Genomic DNA, 18,318 nt, shown 5'->3' on the forward strand with positions numbered 1-18,318 from the left:
TGGGGGGTCCATATTTTCATACTTTGAGGAGCTTGTTGAGGCCTTCAAAAGCTTCAGCTAAAGTCTTCATTGAACTTTCCTGGGGTTCTTAATTTTCCTTCTGCAGTTTCCTCTCCTTTTGCCCCCCCTTCCGCCCTGTGTTTCTGTTGAACTCATGGGTCAGGGCCTCAGGCACCACCTCAGGGCCATCCTCACCCACCCAGGTTAAAGTTGTTTGCCGGCTCAGCCATGGCCCTGTTGATTTTTGCAGTCTTTGCACTACAACCTCATGATGGCTACGAAGTCAGTAGGTGGTCAGGATTTTTTTAGGTCTTACTAATCTCATGGGACCATCATTGAATGTGAGGTCTGTTGTTGACTGAAACATCTTTGTGTGGCACATGACTATATTTAAAATTTCAAATACTTATTTCCACATTGTATTGCATGTAGTTTTAAAGTAATTTTTGTTAGAGAACTCTTTTGGAAAAATAATTTTTGGAAAATTGTGGTAATTGGTTTTAGATATCTAAAAATACTGTGCTTTTATATTTTCCATCATTTTAGCTTTTGCCTATGATGACAGAGCAGCTACAGTGGATGCCATTTGTAAACGCCAAACTTCACGAGCCTTTTGTAAAATTTATATATTGGTCTCTACGGCAACTAGAAGCTGGAACGCTGGTAATTTATTAACAGGAGTCTATCTTCAGCTGCTACTCTGTTTGGTATTATTTCTTTGATCTTGTTCTTTCACTTTTCTTGTGTGTATTCTGTTTATATTTCAGGACTTCTCCTTGCTTCCCTTGCTTTGTTTACTACTTTCTCTTCTTTCTCCTTTCATACATCTATAATTCTCAGTTCCATAGATGTGATTCAGTATGTAATGTTGTGTTTTGAGTTTCAGAATTGTATAAATAAGGAGTTGTTAAAACCAACTGTCATCCCTCCATTATTTAATTTACAATTTTTTATATTCTACTGAAGGTAATAGAAGTTAATGATTTCTTGTCCTTATGCTGGTAAATACACACTAGCTAAATGGGGTGGTGAATGTTAGGGTAACCTAATCAAAGAAGAAAATTATTCCAGTGTCTTCTAAAATGAATGGTGCGTTACCTACTCATATAAGGGGCATTTAGTTCAAATTATGACATGTATGTATAATTAGTGCGAATGGTAGCAGGTTTGTATATCAACCCCACCCCAGTTACTATTGATAAATGTTGTTAATAGCTTTCATTTGGTTAAAAAAGGAGAACAAATTTGTGCTCGGCAGTTTAATCTTGGTCATTTAGAATTGAGGAGGCACACAGCTAATCTACTCAGTGCAGGACTGATGATTAAGTAGCATTAACATCAGTGACTGAGTAGTGTGATGGTTAAATAATGTGATGATTAAGGTTAAGGAAAAATACCTTTTCTGAGGTGATGTCCTAGATATTTTGCCTCCGTGCTGCACATGATTAAGTACATGAGTGTTTATGCTAGCGTGTATACCCACACACAGAATATCATTTTTAATTTATTGGTCTTAACTATGTGTCTCAACAAACAAAGGTATATAAATGATCAGACCTGTAAATGTCACTGTCTTCTTTTTACAATGTGCTTGATTTTGCTATTTGTATAGCCGTTTATGAAAATGGATAGCTGACTGCTTGCTTTCACAAACAAAAAAGGTTAGACTTACAAAGCTGAATGAAACTTTGTTTTATCTTCCTTCCACATATTCTTATTTGCCTTCAGATAAATTATAGTTTATTTTTGTCTTCAAATATATATTCAGCATCCTACTGTGTCTATTATAGAGAGTACTGTGAGCCTGCATCTACTTTTCTAGTGAAAAACTGGTTTTGAGACTCTAACATTCATTTATTCAACATTGATTGATGTTTCTAATACTTCAGTTTTAACAATTGTCTTAAGTGCATGTACTTTTGTAAAAATTTAGCTTTTTATTTGAGATAATTATAGATTCACTTGTAGTTATAAGAAATAATAGATTGCTTGTATTCTTTACTCAGTTTCTCCCAATGGTAGAACTAGTACAATATCACAACAACGATATTGCCATTGATACAGTCAAGTTAACAGGATAGTTTCATCTACAAAGATTGCTCATTTTAAAAAAATATATGCACTTTATTTGTTAGAGAAGATTTAGGTTCACAGCATAATTGAGCCCAGAGATTTCCCATATGTCATCTGCTCCTAATACATACATGGCCTTGACCACTAAAAACATCTAGCACCAAAGTGGGACATTTGTTACCGTCTATTATTGACACATCATTATCACCCAAAGTCCATGGTTTACATTAGGGTTCACTCTTGGTGTTTTACACTTTATGGGACTTGATAAACGTGTATTGGGATATAACCATCACTTTTGTGTTATATAGAATGATTTGATACTAAAAATTTGCTCTAAACATCCTCTGTGCTCTGCCTATTCATGCCTCTCACCCCTAACTCTTGGACACCACTAATCCTTTTACTGTCTTTATAGCTTTTGCTTTTACAGAATCATATAGTTGGAATCATACAGTATATATAGAGCCTTTTCAAATTGGCTTCTTTCATTTAGCAATATGCATTTTGAGCTCCTTCATGTCTTTTCATGGTTTGATAGCTCATTTCTTTTCAGATCTGAATAACATTTCATTTCTGTATGTATCACAGTTTATTTATACATGCACCGAAGGGCATCTTGATTACTTCTAAATTTTGGCAAGTACGAATAAAGATTCTGTAAACATCCATGTGCAGGTTTTTGTGTGGACATGTTTTTAACTCCTTTGGGTAAATACCAAGGAACACAATTATTGGATAGTATGGCAGGAATATTTTTAGTTTTTTGAAAAGCTGCACACTGTTTCCCAAAGTGACTGCATCATTTTGCATTTCCAGCAGAAATGGCAGAGCTTCTACTGCTTCACATCCTCATCAGCATTTGGTGGTGGTGTGTTTTGGGCTTTGGTCATTCTAATTGATGTGTAATGGTATCTCATTGTTTTTTAAATATACACTATCCTAATGACATACACTGTTGTGCATCTTTCCATATGCTTATTTGTCACTTGTATGTTTACTTTGGTGACAGGTCAAGGTCCTTTCCCCACTACTTTTTTTTTTTTTTAATCCTTGCCCAAGGATTTGTTTTAGAGAGAGGAGGGAACAGACACAGAGAGAATAACATCTATCAGTTGCCTCCCGTATGCACCCTGACTAGGGATGACCCTGCAGCCTAGGTATGTGCCCTGACCAGGAACTGACCCTGCAACCTTTTTGGTGTACAGGACAGTGCCCAACAAACTGAGTCACCCAACCAGGGCTGCCCATTTTTTAATTGGTCTGTTTGTCTTCTTATTGTTGAGTTTTTAGAATTCTTTTTATATATCTTTTTGTGTTTAATTTTATTTATTTTTCAATTATAGTTTGAATTCATCAGTTTTGTATTCAGGTGTACAGCACAGCTGGTAAATATTCATATAGGTTATGAAGTGTTTCCTCCAGTAATTCACGTGCCCACCTGCCATCCTATATAGTTATTACAATATTCCCTATGCGTTACCATACATCCCCGTGCCTATATTGTAACTACCACTTACACTTTTAAATCCCTTCACCTTATTTCACCCTGCCCCACAACACTACCCCACTCTAACATTCATCAGTATGTTCTTGGTATCTATAATTCTGCTTCTATTTTGTTTGTTCTTTTGTTTTGTTCTTTAGATGCCACCTATAAGTAATATCATATGGTATTTGTCTTTCTCTGACTTATTTCACTTAGCATAATACCCTCTAGATCCATCCATGCTATTGTATTCATTCTTTTTTATGGCCGAGTAATATTCCATTGTGACACCTTGCACTACCTTGAATACTTCATGCCATTCCCATCTGGCCTGTAGAGTTTCTGATGAGAAGTCAGCTGACAGCCTTATGGGAGCTCCTTTGTAGGTAACAGATTGCTTTTCTCTTGCTGCCTTTAAGGTTCTCTCCTTGTTTTGAATGTTTGGCATTTTAATTATGATGTGTCTGGGCATGGGCCTCTTTGGATTCTTCTTGCTTGGGACTCTCTGTGCCTCCTGAACTTGTGTGACTTTTTCCTTGACAGGGTTAGGGAAGTTTTCTGCCATTATTTCTTCAGACAGGTTCTCTAATCCTTGCTTACTTTCTAGATCTTCTGGCATTCCTATGATGCGAATATTGTTGGGTTTCATGTTGTCCCATAGCTCCCTTAAACTGTCCTTCTGTTTTTTAATTGTTTTTTCTTTTTGGTTCTCTGAGTAATTTTTTTCTAACCCTGTCTTCTAATTTGCTGATCTGATCCTCACCTTCCCCTAATTTGCTGTTTTTTCCTTCTACTGTTGGTTTTTTTTTAATTTCTACTGTGTCATTTTTAATTTCCTTCATAGTTTCCATTTCTTCTCTCATGCTGTTGAGCATCCTTATGATCAGTATTCTGAACTCTGTATCTGACAGATTGCTTATCTCCATTTTACTTAGGCTTCTTCTGGAGATGTCTCTTGTTCTTTCATTTGGGGCTTGTTCTTTTGTCTCCCCTTTTTGGCTGCCTGTTTGGATTTGTTTCTATGTGTTAGGTAGCCCTGCTAGGACCCGCAGTATTTTTGAATGGTCTCTGCTGTAGGTCAATGTCAGATGCAGTTTGTGACTGGCCTTGCATACCCTGTTTGGAGCTATCAACAACCCGTGGCTTGAGGTCCCCTCTGTTGGTGCTGGGTGCATTTGGACAGGACCAAGATGCATACCAAAGTCTGCTTTTCCAAGGCCCAGGTCCAGAAACAGGTCAGGCATAGACTGGAAGCACTGTGAGATCTGTCCCTGCCTGCAGGCTGATTAATCTGATTCTCTTAATGAACCTCAGGCTGTAGAAACTCCACCGGGTGGGGTGGCTTATTGTTATCAGTCTCTTAAAGAGCCTCAGGCTGTAGAAACTCCTTTGGGTAGGGTGAGAATTTTTCTAGCAGAGTGGGGCAATTGCTTCCCCCTCTGGCAAAAGCTGCTTAGAAGGTAAATGTCTACCTGTGAAAGATGCCCTCTGCAGTATGGGGGAATGACTTGACACAGGAATCCAGAGGGGTACCCTCTGAGTTCTGTCTCCATAGCCCACAACCCTAGATTCTCCTCACACAGCTCCAGTCCACTCTGCCCTCCCTCTGCTGGAGCCCAAGCTGAGTGGCTACACATGAAACTGTGTGTGTTGGCCCTTTAAGAGGGTGCATGCATTTCTAGCTGCCTCTCCCTGGCAGACAGAAACCTGGCTCCAGCTTTTCACAGCCAGATGTTATGTGGGCACCTTTCTCAGTTCTGGAGCTCTTGTCTGGGAAGCCCAGCCTGGGGTTTAGGCCCAACAGTCCTCAGTGGCAACCCCGTACAGCTGAGATATCCCTCCAGACTGTCAGCTGCTGCCTGTGGAAGCCCAGCCAGCCCTCTGGCACCTCCGCACTTCCTCCCAGTTTCTGTGTGGTCTCCACTTTTCCTCCTTGGTGATGAGGGTGCTCTCTAGCTCGTCTTCAGTTGCATTTGATTATTCAGGATGATTTTTCTTTATTTTAGTTGTAATTCCAGTTTGGTCCTGGGAGAGTGTCATTGTAGCTTCCCCTCAGTCCACCACCATCTTTAATCCCCTCTACCTGATTTCTTTTATTGCTTCTTGAGGTAGACCTGTGTTCCTGTGAATTGTTTTCTTAGGACTGCTTTCACTGTGTCCCATAGATTTTGGGTTTTTGTGTTTACATTTTCATTTGTTTCAAGGTATCTGTTGATTTCTTTTTTGATCTCGTTCGCCCATTCACCCATTCATTGTTTAGTAACATGTTATTTAACCTCCATGTGTTTGTGTGTTTTTTAGTTCTTGTAATTGATTTCTATTTAAATAGAACTGTGCTCAGAAAAGATGCTTGAAATGATTTCAGTCTTCTTAAATTATTGTGGCTTGTTTTATGGCCTAACATGTGGTCCATCCTATAAAATGTTCCATGTGCACTTGAAAAGAATGTATATTCTGCTGCTTTGGGGTGAAATGCTCTGAAAATATTTAAATCCATCTTTTCTAATGTGTCATTTAGGGCTGCTCTTTCCTTACTGATTTTCTGTCTGGAAGGTCTATCCAGTGATTTCAATGAGGTGTTAAAATCCCTTACTATGACTGTTTTACTGTTGATCTCTCCCTTTATGTTCATCAAGATTTGCTTTGTACATTTAGGTGCTCTATGTTAGGTGCATAAATGTTTAAAAAGGTTATATCCTCTTTTTGGATCAATCCCTTTATGATTATATAGTGTCCTCCCTTTTCTTTTGTTGTAGCCTTTGTTTTAAAGTATTTTGTCTGATAAAAGCGTTGCTATCCGAGCTTTTTTTTGTTTTTATTTGCATGTTATATATTTCATCCCTTCGTTCTGGGGGGGGGGGTGTCCTGTAGACAGCATACATATGGATCTTGTTTTCTTATTCATAGACTTCTTTCTATGTTTTAGATAACAGTCCTTTATCAGATGTGTCTTTTCCAAATATTTTCTCTTTCCAGTGTGTGGCTTATCTTCTCATTCTCCTGACATTGCCTCTCATAGAGCAGAAAGTTTTAATTTTAATGAATTCCAGCTTATCACAAATCATGCCTTTGACATTTTATCTAAAAAGTGATCACGTACTAAAAATATTGTTATGTATTTCTGGAGAATTGACCCTTTTGTCATTATGTAATGCCCCTATTTTCCCTGGTAACTTTCCTTGCTCTGAAGTCTGTTTTGTCTGAAGTTAATATAGCTGTTTCAGCTTTCTTTTGATTAGTGTTAACATGGTATATCTTTTGAACCATTTATTTTCAGTCTGTTTGTTTCTTTAAAGCAGGTTTCTTGTAGACAGTGTATAGTTTGGTCTTGTATATTGATTTACTCTTACAATCTCTCTTAATTGGTGTATTTCGACTTTTGTTATTTAAAGTGATTATTGATATTGTTGGATTAATATCTACCATAATTGTTACTATCTTCTATTAGTTGACATTTTTCTTTGTTCCTGTATTTTCCTTCCACTTTTTTTTGCCTTTTACAGTTTTAATTGGACATTTTATATTACTGTATTTTCCCTCCTTTCTCAGCATATCAATGTTGCTTCTTTTTTTAAAAACATTTTTAGTGGTTATCCTAGAATTTTCAATATAAATTTACAACTAATCTGAGTCCACTTTCAAATTACAATAGGCAGCTTTATATATAGTGTGAGTACTTTATAATAACAAAGTATTTGTAATTCCTTCCTCCTGTGCCTATTCCATTATATCATTGCTGTCATTTATTTTACTTATATATAAATGTGTATGTATATACGTATACACATACATATTGAATACTTTGTTGCTGTTGTTATTTTTTTGTTATATTTTATTTTTATTAATTTTATTTTTATTGATTTAAAACAACATTTTTAGAGAGAGGAAGGAAGGGGAGGAGAGGGGGAGAGAGAGAGAGAAACATTGATGTGAGAGAGAAACATCAATCTGTTGCCTCCTGCACTCCCCCAGACTGGGAATGGAACCAGCAACCTGGGTATGTGCCCTGACGGCATCAGACCTGCCATCTTTTGGTGTACAGGGTGATACTTCAACCAGCTGAGCCACACCAGCTGGGGTGTTGCTGTTTGTTGTAGTTGTTGTTGTTGTTAATCCTCACCCGAGGATATTTTTGCATTGATTTTTAGAGAGTGGGAGGCAGGGAGACAGGGAAAGAACGAATGAAAGAAATATCAATGTGAAAGAGACATCAATTGATTGCCTCCTGCACGTGCCCCAACTGGGGCTGGGCATTGAACCTGCAACCCAGGTATGTGCTCTTGAGTAGGAATTGAACCTGCAACCCTTTGATGCACTGGCCATTGCTCTAACCAGTGGGCCACACCAGCTAGGGCTTGCCTTCATTTTTAACGGATAATTCCACAGTTTATAGAATTCTAGGTTTAGGGGGGAGTTTTCTCTCAACACTAAATATTCATCCTACCCTCTTCATGTTACATGGTTTTTGAGAAGTTGGATACAATTCTTACCTTGCTCCTTTATAGTTAAGCTGTTTTTTTCTCTGACTTCTATCAGGGATTTTTTCTTTATCTTTTATTTTTTATAGTTTGAATATGATATATGTTGGTGTAGAGGTTTTTGTTGTTTTTAAAATTCTACTTGGTATTTTCTGAGATCCCTGGTTCTGTGGTTTTGTTTCTAACATTAATTTTGGGGAAATTCTCAGTCATTATTGCTTCAGATATTTCTTCTGTTTCTTTTTCTCTTTTCCTTCTGGTATTCCCATTATATATTAGTTACACCTTTTGTAATTGTCTCATAATTTTTGGATTTTCAGTTTCTTTTTTTTCCAGGCTAACTTTTTCCTTTTGCTTTCAGTTTTTGAAGTTCCTATTGAGATATGTTCAAGCTCAGAGGTTATTTTTTCAGCCATGTCCAGTCTACTAACGAGCCCATCATAGGCATTATTTTTTAAAATATTTTTAAAATTTATTTTTTTAAATGGTTTTAGAGATGGAAGGGAGAGAAAGAAAAACATTGATGTGTGAGAGAAACATCGATCAGTTGTATCCCATACACACCCCAACTGGGGATCGAACCCAAAACCTAGGTATGTACCCTGATTGGGAATTGAATCTGCAACCTTTTGTTGTATGGGACAGCTCTCCAGCCAACTGAGCCACCTGGCCTGGGACCCTTCATAGGCATTCTTTATTTACACTGCTTTTGATCTCTGGTATTTCTTAAATTCTTTTTTAGAATTTCCATCTGCTCTTGTTTGTTGTCTACTTTTTTTTAAATTAATGCTCTTAGCATATTGGTCACAGTTATTTTAAATTCCTAGTCTGATTATTCCAACATTCTTATCATATTTCAGTGTGATGCTTTCTCTGCTTTTCACACTCTGGGGTTTTTGTTTGTTTGTCTGGCCTTTTAATATTCCCTGTAATTTGTTTTTTTCTACCTGGACATGATGCACAATGGGAAAGGAACTGCTTTAATAATAATCTTGTGGTAGGATGTGTGGGAAGGGGAAGTGTCCTATAGTTGTATGATTAAGTCTTAGTCTCTTAGCTGGTCTTCCTGGGTTGTGAACTTGACAAGTACTTCTCAGTTTTTCTCCCCTTGAGGCGGAGCTGGAGCAGGATGGCTACAGTTTGTGGGAGTTGGGTATTTCCCTTCTCTCAGGTGGAAAGCTAGAGCGGGCTGGAATTTGGTATTTCTCTTCCCCTCCCTGTTTTAGACTGATAAAAACTCCAGTAGATTAGGCTCTGGTAAAATATTTCTCTTGAGGACAAATTTTGTGAAGAAGAACAAATTATTGTGGCGTATTTCAAAATAGTTACTTTTCTCCTCCCTCTACCTGAAGCATGAGGGGATTTTCCTGCAGTCTTCACTGTAAGAAGCTGATAGAGCTCCTGGAGCTACAGCTGACACGATTTGGCAACTCCGTTATGACTGGGTCCAACAAGCATTTTTAGCTCTCAGACTTGTTCCCATTGGGCCTCCAGCAATTTTCAGCTGTAGTTCAGATTTTCCTACCCTGTACCAGTTCCCTCAGAGGTTTCAGCTCGGGGCCCCAGTAAATTATATATCTGTGTATTTGCCTTTCTGTCCTTCAAAATTTTGAAGTAGTGGTTTGCCCTCTGATCTTGCTTCTTGGCTGGATCTAAAAAAGGGTGTCAGTTTTTCCGTTTGTTCACCTTTTTACTTATTGTTAGAACGGAGTGACAGCTTCCAAGCTGCTTATGTCCTGACCTTGAACACAGAAGTCCTCATGCTGCCTTTTTATAGCCATACCCACTTTCCTCCCTCCGTACCCCTGCTTTAACCCCTGCACGACTCCTTCCATTTTTCCATTTCTATAATTTGGTCACTTCAAGAATGTTGTATTAATGGAATTATACAATGTGTAACCGGTTGTGATTGGCTGTTTTTCCACCTAGCATAATTCTCTGGACATTCATTTAGGTTGTGGCATTTTCTTCATCCATTTTTATTGAGAATAATGTTCCATGTTACAAATGTACCACATTTTGTGTAATTATTCATTGGTTAAAGGAAACCATTTTTTTTGGCTATTACAGATGTTATAAATATATATGTGCAGGTTTTTGTGTAAAAATAAGTTTTTATTTGGGGAGTATAAATGCTTAAGAATATAATTGTTGTATGGTAACTGCATGTTTAATTTTTAAAGAAACTGCCAAACTTTCAGAGTAACTGTACCATTTTATATTCTCATCTGCAGTGTACGAGTGATCTAGTTTTTCCATGTCCTCACCAGCATTAATGTTGTCATGATTTTTTACTTTTGCCTTGCTGATAGGTGTATATTGTTTTCTCACTGGAATTTTAATTTGCATCTCCCTAAGTACTAAACATATCTTTTCATGCGTCTGCTTCCCATTTGTATATCCCCTCCTTCAGTGAAATGTCTATTCATGCCTTTTGTCCATTCTCTAATTGGAGTGTTTGTTTTCTGTTCTTGAGTTTTGAGTATATATTTTAGTTACTAGTCTTTTGTTGGATATATAATTTGGAAACATCTTTTTTTTTAGCTGTCGTTTCATTCTCTTGACAGGTTCTTTCGCAGAGCTTCTTAATTTTAATGAACTCCAGTTGATCAGTTTTTCCTTTTGTGAATCGTGCTTTTGGTGTCAAGTATAAGAATTATTTGCCTAACTCTAGATTGTAAAGATTTTCTCCAATCTTTTTTCTTAAAGTTTTATACTTTTGCATTTCACATTTAACTTTGTGGTAAAATTTGAGTTAATTATTTGTATAAGCTGTGATACTGATCAGGTTAACTTTTTATTTTTATTTTTTGCATATGAATGTTCAGTTGTTGCAGCACCGTTTATTGAAAAGGTTTTCTTCCTCCAGTTGTACTGTTTTTTGTTGGGGATAATTGTGTGGGTCTTTTCTGGGTTCTTTGTTATGTTCCATCTGTTTATATGTCTGTTCCTTTGCCAGTACCACACTGTTGATTCCTTTATAATCTGTTTTGAAATTGCGTAGAATGATTCCTGCCATTTTATGTTTTTTTTTTCTTTCTCTAATATGTCGTACCTATTCTAGTTCCTTTGCCTTTTCAATTAAATTTTAGAGTAATTTTTTTTCTATTTACAAAGTATCTTTCTGGAATTTTGATAAGAATTACATTAAACCTGTATATAAATTTCAGAAAAATTGACATCATTACTATGTTGAGTCTTCCAGTGTAGGAACACAATATGGTTCTCCATTTACTTAGAAATTTGGTTTATTTGTGTAATACCGGTTTTAGTATAAAATTTTAGTACATGTTTTGTTAGATTTTCAACTAAATATTTAATGTTTTAGAGGACTGTAATTGGTATTGTCTTTGAATCTGGTGTTCCTCTGTTGATTGATAGCATGTAGAAATATAAATGATATTTCTGTTTATTCTGTATCTTATTCTTATGACCTTATTAGTTCTTGGAGTTTTCTTGAAGATTCCTTGGGATTTTCTACATAAACAGTTATGCATTTGCAAATAGGGGCAGTTTTTATTTTTCCTTTTTTGACACATGTATGACTTTAATTTCTGTTGCTACATTAGCTACAATTTCTAGCACTATGGTGAATAGAAATGGTACTAATAGACATCATTTCTGTGTTCTTGATCTTAGAGTAGAAATATTCAGTCCTTCACTATAAGTATAATATTAGCTACAGTTTTTACACATGCTTTTTATCAAGTTTAATTAGTTCCTGTCTATTCCTATTATTCTGATTTTTACTACAAATGAATGTTGATATTTCACATTTACTTTTTTTGTGTTTACTGACATGATCATGTGATTTTTCCTTCTTTAACCTGATATTGTTGTAGAATACCTTGACTGACTTTCAAATATGGACCCACCCAGCTGCATTCCTGAAATAAACCTCACTTGGCCGAGTTGTATGGTTGTTTTTATATTGGCTGAGTTCTGTTTGCTGATATTTCATTAAGGAGTTTGTGTGTATAGTCATTAGGAATGTTGGTCTGTGCTTTTCCCTGTAATTCATATAGGCAATTGGTAGTAGTTTGACCTTTTCAAGGAGCTGAACCATTTGTCTAAGGCGTCAAATGTCTGTGTGCAGTTTTCCATAGTGTTCTCTTATGAGCCTTTTGATGCCGTCAGTGTTTTCAGGGATACCCGTTTCATTCCTAGCATTAATAATTCGTGTCATTTCCTGGATTTCTTTGTCTTTCTTTCCAGAAGTTTGTCTGCTTTATTGATTTCTTTTTCAAAGGATCATATGTTTCATTATGTTTGTTTCCAATTTTATTTCTTATCTTATTGTTTCTTTCCTTTTGCTTGCTTTGTATTTATTTTGCTCTCCTTTTCCTAGGTGACTGAGGTGAAAATATTACTGACTTGAGACTTCTCTTTTCTAATATATGCACTTAGCCATTTTTCTGTTGGCACTACTTTAACTGTGGCCCACAAATTTTGATATGTTACATTTTCATTTATTTTCAGTTTAACTTAGTTTTTAAAAATTTGCTTGAGATTTCCTCTTTTACTCATCTATTATTTAGAAGTTTGTTATAAGTCTTTCTGTTATCTTACTGTTTTTTAGTTTGGTTGTATTGTTGATGTTTTTGGCTGAAAATCTGTGTTTTGCTGCTGTTGTGTGTTCTATAAATGTGGATTAGATCCTGCTATTTGATGGTGTTGAGTTGTTTTATAGCCTTGCTAAGATTCTGTCTAGTTGTATCAGTTGTTCAGAGAGGGATATAAGTTTTCAGCTATAAATGTGGATTTATATATTTCTCCTTTGGATTTATTAATTTTAGCTTCACATATTTTGCAACTCTGTTTATTGGTACACATACATTTAAGGTTGTTATATCTTCTTAGTGGACTGATTCTTTTTATCATTTTATAATGTCCCTCTCTGTTCTGATAGTCTTTTTCACTTTGAGGTCCACCCTCTGATATTAATAGAGCCACTTCTTTCATTTAATGCATGGTATCTTTTCCATTTTTTTTTTTTTTTTTTAAATATATCTTTATTGATTTCAGAGAGAGGAAAGGAGAGCGGGGGAGAGAGATAGAAACATCAATGATGAGAGAGTCACTGATCGGCTGCCTCCTGCACGCCCCCGACTGAGGATCCAGCCCGCAACCCGGGCATGTGCCCTGACCGGGAATCGAACCATGATCTCCTGGATCCTAGGTCGATGCTCAACCGCTGAGCCAGGCCCAGCCGGGCTTTTTCCATTCTTTTAATTTGACCTGCTTACAGTATTATATTTGAAATGAGTTTTTCGTAGATAGCATATAGCTACTTTATGTTCTTTAATCAACTTTGTAAAGCTTTGTGTTTTAATTGGAACTTAGGGCATACACACACACACACACACACACACACACACACATATAAATACTTGCGCATATATATACATTTATTATTATTATTATTATTATTATTTTTAATCCTCACCCAAGGAGAGAGAGAGAAACATTATGTGAGACAGACTCACCCATTGATTGCCTCCTGCATGTGCCCCACTGGGGCTGGGGATGGAGCCTGCAACTGACGTATGTGCCCTTGGCCAGAATTGAACCGGGGACCCTTCAGTCTGTGGGCCAACGCTCTAACCACTGATCCAAATTGGCGAGGGCTTAGAGCATTTATATTTAATGTAGTGACTGATATTTTAGGGCTCAGTCTGTTACTTTATTTTTTGTTTGCTGTTCTTTTTTGTCTCTCTTTTATTTGTTTTCTTTTTTTTTGCTTTATTCTGGGTCACTTGAACATTTTTTAGAATTCCGTTTTGATTTATCCATAGAGCTTGAGTATATCTGTTTGTATAGCTTTTTTAGTAATTCTTGTAGGTATTACATTGTATATAAGTAACTTCTTATAGTCTAATGGTGTCATTTTATTCAAGTGAGGTATAGAAATGTTGTCTTCCTTTTCTTCCCTTAACTTCCCCCATACAATTGTGGTAATATTCTTCTAGATATATATAGAACCAAATCGACAATGCTGCCATTTTTGCTTCTTGTTTCCCTCTCCTTCCCTCCCTCCCCTCTCCCTCCCTCCCTTCCTCCTTCCCCTCCCCTCCCCTCCCTCCCTTTTTTCCTGATGTTCTAATGTTCTTTTATCATTTCATTTCTGTTTAGAGAACTTCCCTTTGGTAGTCTTTCAGAATAGGTTCCATGATGACAGATTGTTTTAGTTTTTCTTCACCTTATACTGTCCCGATTTTCCCTTTATCCCTGAAGGACATTTTCCCGTGTATCAGATTCTGGGATGACCGTTCTTTTCTTATAGTACTTGAAAAATGTTGTGCCGATTCCTTTTAGGCAACTTTCATGGTTTATGATAATAAAAAGTAATTTGATTTGCTTTCCCCAAATATGTTCATTTCTCTATCACTGCTCTCAATTTTTTTTCTTTCGTTTTCTTAAGTTTGGCTATGATGTGTCTTGTTAATTTCTTTGGATTTATCCTGTTTGGATTTGGTCAGCTTCTTCAAGGTCTAGATATGTTTTTTGTCAAATCTGGGAAGTTTTCAATCATTATTTCTTCAAGTATTTTTTCAGCCCCATATAATTTTTTTTCTTTTTTCAGGATTCTGATTGACATGATTTCCTTGGATCTCTGTTCATGTTTTTCCCCCTATTTGTTTTCTTCTTCTTTTGTTCAGATGGGATAATTTCCGTTGTTTTATTTTCCAGTTAACTGGTTCTTTCCTTTCTTCCCTCCATTCTGTTATTGAAGGTGTCACTGAGTTTTTAATTTTGGTTATTGTATTTTCAGTTACAAAATCTCCATTTGATTTTTCTTTATATTTCCTTTGCTCAGACTCTATATTTCTTTGATAAGATTTTCCAATTTTTTTTAAAAACATAATTTCTCATTTTATCATGGCTGCTTTAAAATGATTGTCAGATAATTGTAGTATCTTTGCCATGTTAGTGTCAGCAAGTTTTTCCCCCCAACCAGATCTTCCTGGTTCTTGATGTGATTAGTGATTTTTTTTAATTGAAAGCTGAACATTTTGGTAATATAAGACTCTGGATGTTATTAAACATTTTGTTTTACCTGGCTTTCTTTGACACTGCTCTGGCAGAGGAAAGGGTCGAGAGTGCCTCCTCTTCATTTCCCAGCAAAGTAGAAGTCCATGTTCCCCACTAGCTCTTGATGTTATCTGGGGGAAGGTGGGGTACTCCCCACTACGCCTCCACTGATACCTCCCTAACGGGGATGGGTAGCAGTACCTCAGTACTGCTTCCCACATGGCCCTTACTGACATCTCCTTACCACCTGGTGACAGTGGAAGTCTAGGCTCTTAGGACTTGCTCGTCTGGTTGGGGGTTGGGCCACAGATTTTTCTGTGGTATTTGTCTGGAACATGGTTTCGTCTAACGGTTTTTTGGCCTTGCAATGCTACCCTTTTACTATTGCTTTGGCCAGAAAGAGCAGCCTTTGTTAGGGATTCTTACCTGCATCTGGCATATTCAGGTTGCCAGTTTTTTCAGCTCTAAGTTGAGGAAATATGAGGCATCAGGAAGCTTGAAGAACTTATTGCCATGGTGGATCTCCAGATACCTAGCCAGCTTTCTTCTCTCCACTGTTTGGAGTTATCTTACTTGTTTTCTTTATAGCCGGAAGTGTTTTATTTTTTAAAACTTGTTAAATTTTGGGTTCAGAGTTATTCTTTACATGGTTTGCTTTCTACAAAATAGGGTTTAATGCCAATTTTTAGATTTTACACTTTTTAATTTTTAAAAATATGTTCTATTGATTTTTTAGAGGGAGAGGAAGGGAGGAGAGAGAGAGAAACATCGATCGGCTGCCTCCTGCATGCCCTCTACTCTGGGGATCCCAGCCCACAGACTGAGTATGTGCCCTGACTGGGAATAAAACCAGCGACCTCTTGGTGCTTGGGACACTGCTCAACCAACTGAGCCACCCCAATCAAGGCTAATGCCAGTTTTTCAATTTAAATCCTGGTAAAGATGAATAATCCAAGTAGGAAAATCATGTATCATACTATGAATGAGTGGATGAAAAAGGCATACCCAAATGGTTTCAGCAAGGCTTTCAGTGTTCAGTAACAGGCAAAGGTTCAGTAACAATCAAAAATGATATTTTTGTGATTTTTTCTCTTCTCTTTCACTTAAAGGGAAATAGTGTCAAAACATGTTTTAAAACATAAAGTGTATTTTCTGCTATAAAGGGTAATATAAAACATTATAGATATTTTTAAATAAGCAAAGTTCCCCTAATTATATCATTGTAACAATTATTTGAGTAGAACTTTGAAATATTTTCTTCTATTACATTTTTATAGAAAGGTTTTAAAGCACACATATGTATCCCAGCCGGCGTGGCTCAGCACTTAGCCTCGACCTATGATCCAGGAGATGACAGTTTGATTCCCAGTCAGGGCACATGCCCAGGTTGCAGGCTCGATCCCCAGTTGAGGGCATGCAGGAGGCAGCCGATCAAAGGATTCCCTCATCACTGATGTTTCTCTCTCTCTCCCTCCCTCTCCCTTCCTCTTTTTGATATCAATAAAGACATATTTAAAAACAAAATGCAAAAAAAAACATGTATTTTTTCCTAATGATATTAAAAGCTATTGATAATATATTTAAATTAGATTGCACTGCTTGTGCCACTCACTACCCAATCATTTGGCCTTTGATTTCCCATAAAATTTGAATATATCTGTCTCTAATTTTATATGTAGAAATTCTAAAACTAATTCTTGTTATCCACTTTGCAAGATATACTGATTTGGGTACCAGTCGGTCACAGATTTCCATAAGATGGGGAGAACTGGGTAATAATAAAGAAAATTTTAAGTTATTTATAAGTCTGGAATAGCACTCTCGTATGCAGCAGTTTGAAATGGTTCCCCTTTATTTTTTTTAAAATATGTTTTTTTATTGATTCTAGATGGAGAGAAAGGGGGAGGGATAGAGAGATAGAAACATCGATTGGTTCCCTCCTCTACACCCTCTTTGGGGATCAAGCCTGCAACCTTGGCATGTTCCCTGGCTCAGTTCAACCACTGAGCCACTCCAGCCGGGTTGTTTAGTTCTTAACATGTATATGGAATATCTTAAGAGCCTATATTATTTTAGAGGGAGTTATATGCCATTATTTCTTCTTTGCCCATTTTCTTGTTTTAGTTTATTTGCCATGAGAATTATCCATGGTGCTAACCCAGTATTTTATTTTTCTAAAATTGTTAAAAGTTATCAAAATCATTGTGACTGAGCTGTGTAAGGCAGTGAGGTCTTAGATGATCACTTTATAAGCTAACACTGTGCCCAGCTGGGTGTGGCTCAGCGGTTGAGTGTCAGCCTAGGATCCTAGGATCCAGGCGATTGGGGTTCGATTCCTGGTCAGGGCACATGCCCGGGTTGTGGGCTTGATCCCCAGTTGGGGGCGTGCAGGAGGCAGCCAATCAATGACTCTCTCATCATTGATGTTTCTATCTTTCTCAATCCCTCTTCTTTCCTCTCTCTGAAATCAATAAAGATATATTTTTAAAAAAATTTTAAAAAATAAGCTAACACTGTACTATATACCTAATAAACCATTAATTAGTAATGATAGATCAATTAAGAGCATGTAGAGAGTCTGTCTCTGTTCCTTTGATTTCTCTATACCAGAAATACCTCATGATTATATGTTCTTAAATGTTTTCAAACTGAATTTTGTCTCAATTCTTCTTCTAAATTTATTCTTAGAAAATAACTCTTTTCAGTTTTCTAATTCTAGTAGACTGCCCATTTCTTTTAGAAAAATAGTCATAAATAATTTTTTAAAGTTGATTATAAAATTATTACTTTTCAGACTTGCATGTTTCAGCTCCATTTTATTTTTTAATTAGCAAAAAAATTGACTTTAGTTCCTATGTTTGATTGTAATATTTAAAATTATATTTTCTGAACATGAATAAGTATACTAAGATAATACTTTTTTTTTTTTTTAACAGCATTCAACTATGACATCAACATTGAGGAGATTGGGTGAAGACATATTCAAAGGAGTAGGAGCTAAGGGAATTCAGGATAATTCTTTAGAGCCTTCCTTGGAGAATAAACCGAAGACAGCTGCTTTCTTTAGGAGTTCTAGTCTGCCATTGAGATTTTTGTCAACTTTAATTGTTCTCAAAACAGTCACTCAAGGTAAGCTTTTAAAAGTGTTTATGGTATAATTTTCATAGACGACTACAAGAGACTACTATATTATGAAGCAATTCTTACATAGTCAAATACGATTTACATTTTCAGAATGAGATTTTA

At 36.5% G+C, this 18,318-nt stretch overlaps 1 protein-coding gene across 5 annotated transcripts in view; it reads left to right on the plus strand.

The window, feature by feature from the left end:
• CCDC138 (coiled-coil domain containing 138) overlaps positions 1-18,318 on the plus strand; it is an 88,759-nt gene that overhangs the window by 37,333 nt on the left and 33,108 nt on the right. For 3 of the 5 annotated variants that reach the window (XM_087820676.1, XM_087820675.1, XM_087820678.1), the window contains 2 exons: positions 547-663; positions 18,009-18,201. In XM_087820676.1, coding sequence (XP_087676802.1) covers positions 547-663; positions 18,009-18,201 — 310 coding nt within the window. The remainder of the gene's footprint in view (positions 1-546; positions 664-18,008; positions 18,202-18,318) is intronic. The other 2 variants (XM_087820679.1, XM_087820677.1) reach the window with 1 other exon arrangement.

Source organism: Miniopterus natalensis, chromosome 9 (genome assembly GCF_054644295.1).
Source record: "Miniopterus natalensis isolate mMinNat1 chromosome 9, mMinNat1.hap1, whole genome shotgun sequence".
In the NCBI taxonomy this organism is placed as follows: Eukaryota; Metazoa; Chordata; class Mammalia; order Chiroptera; family Miniopteridae; genus Miniopterus; species Miniopterus natalensis.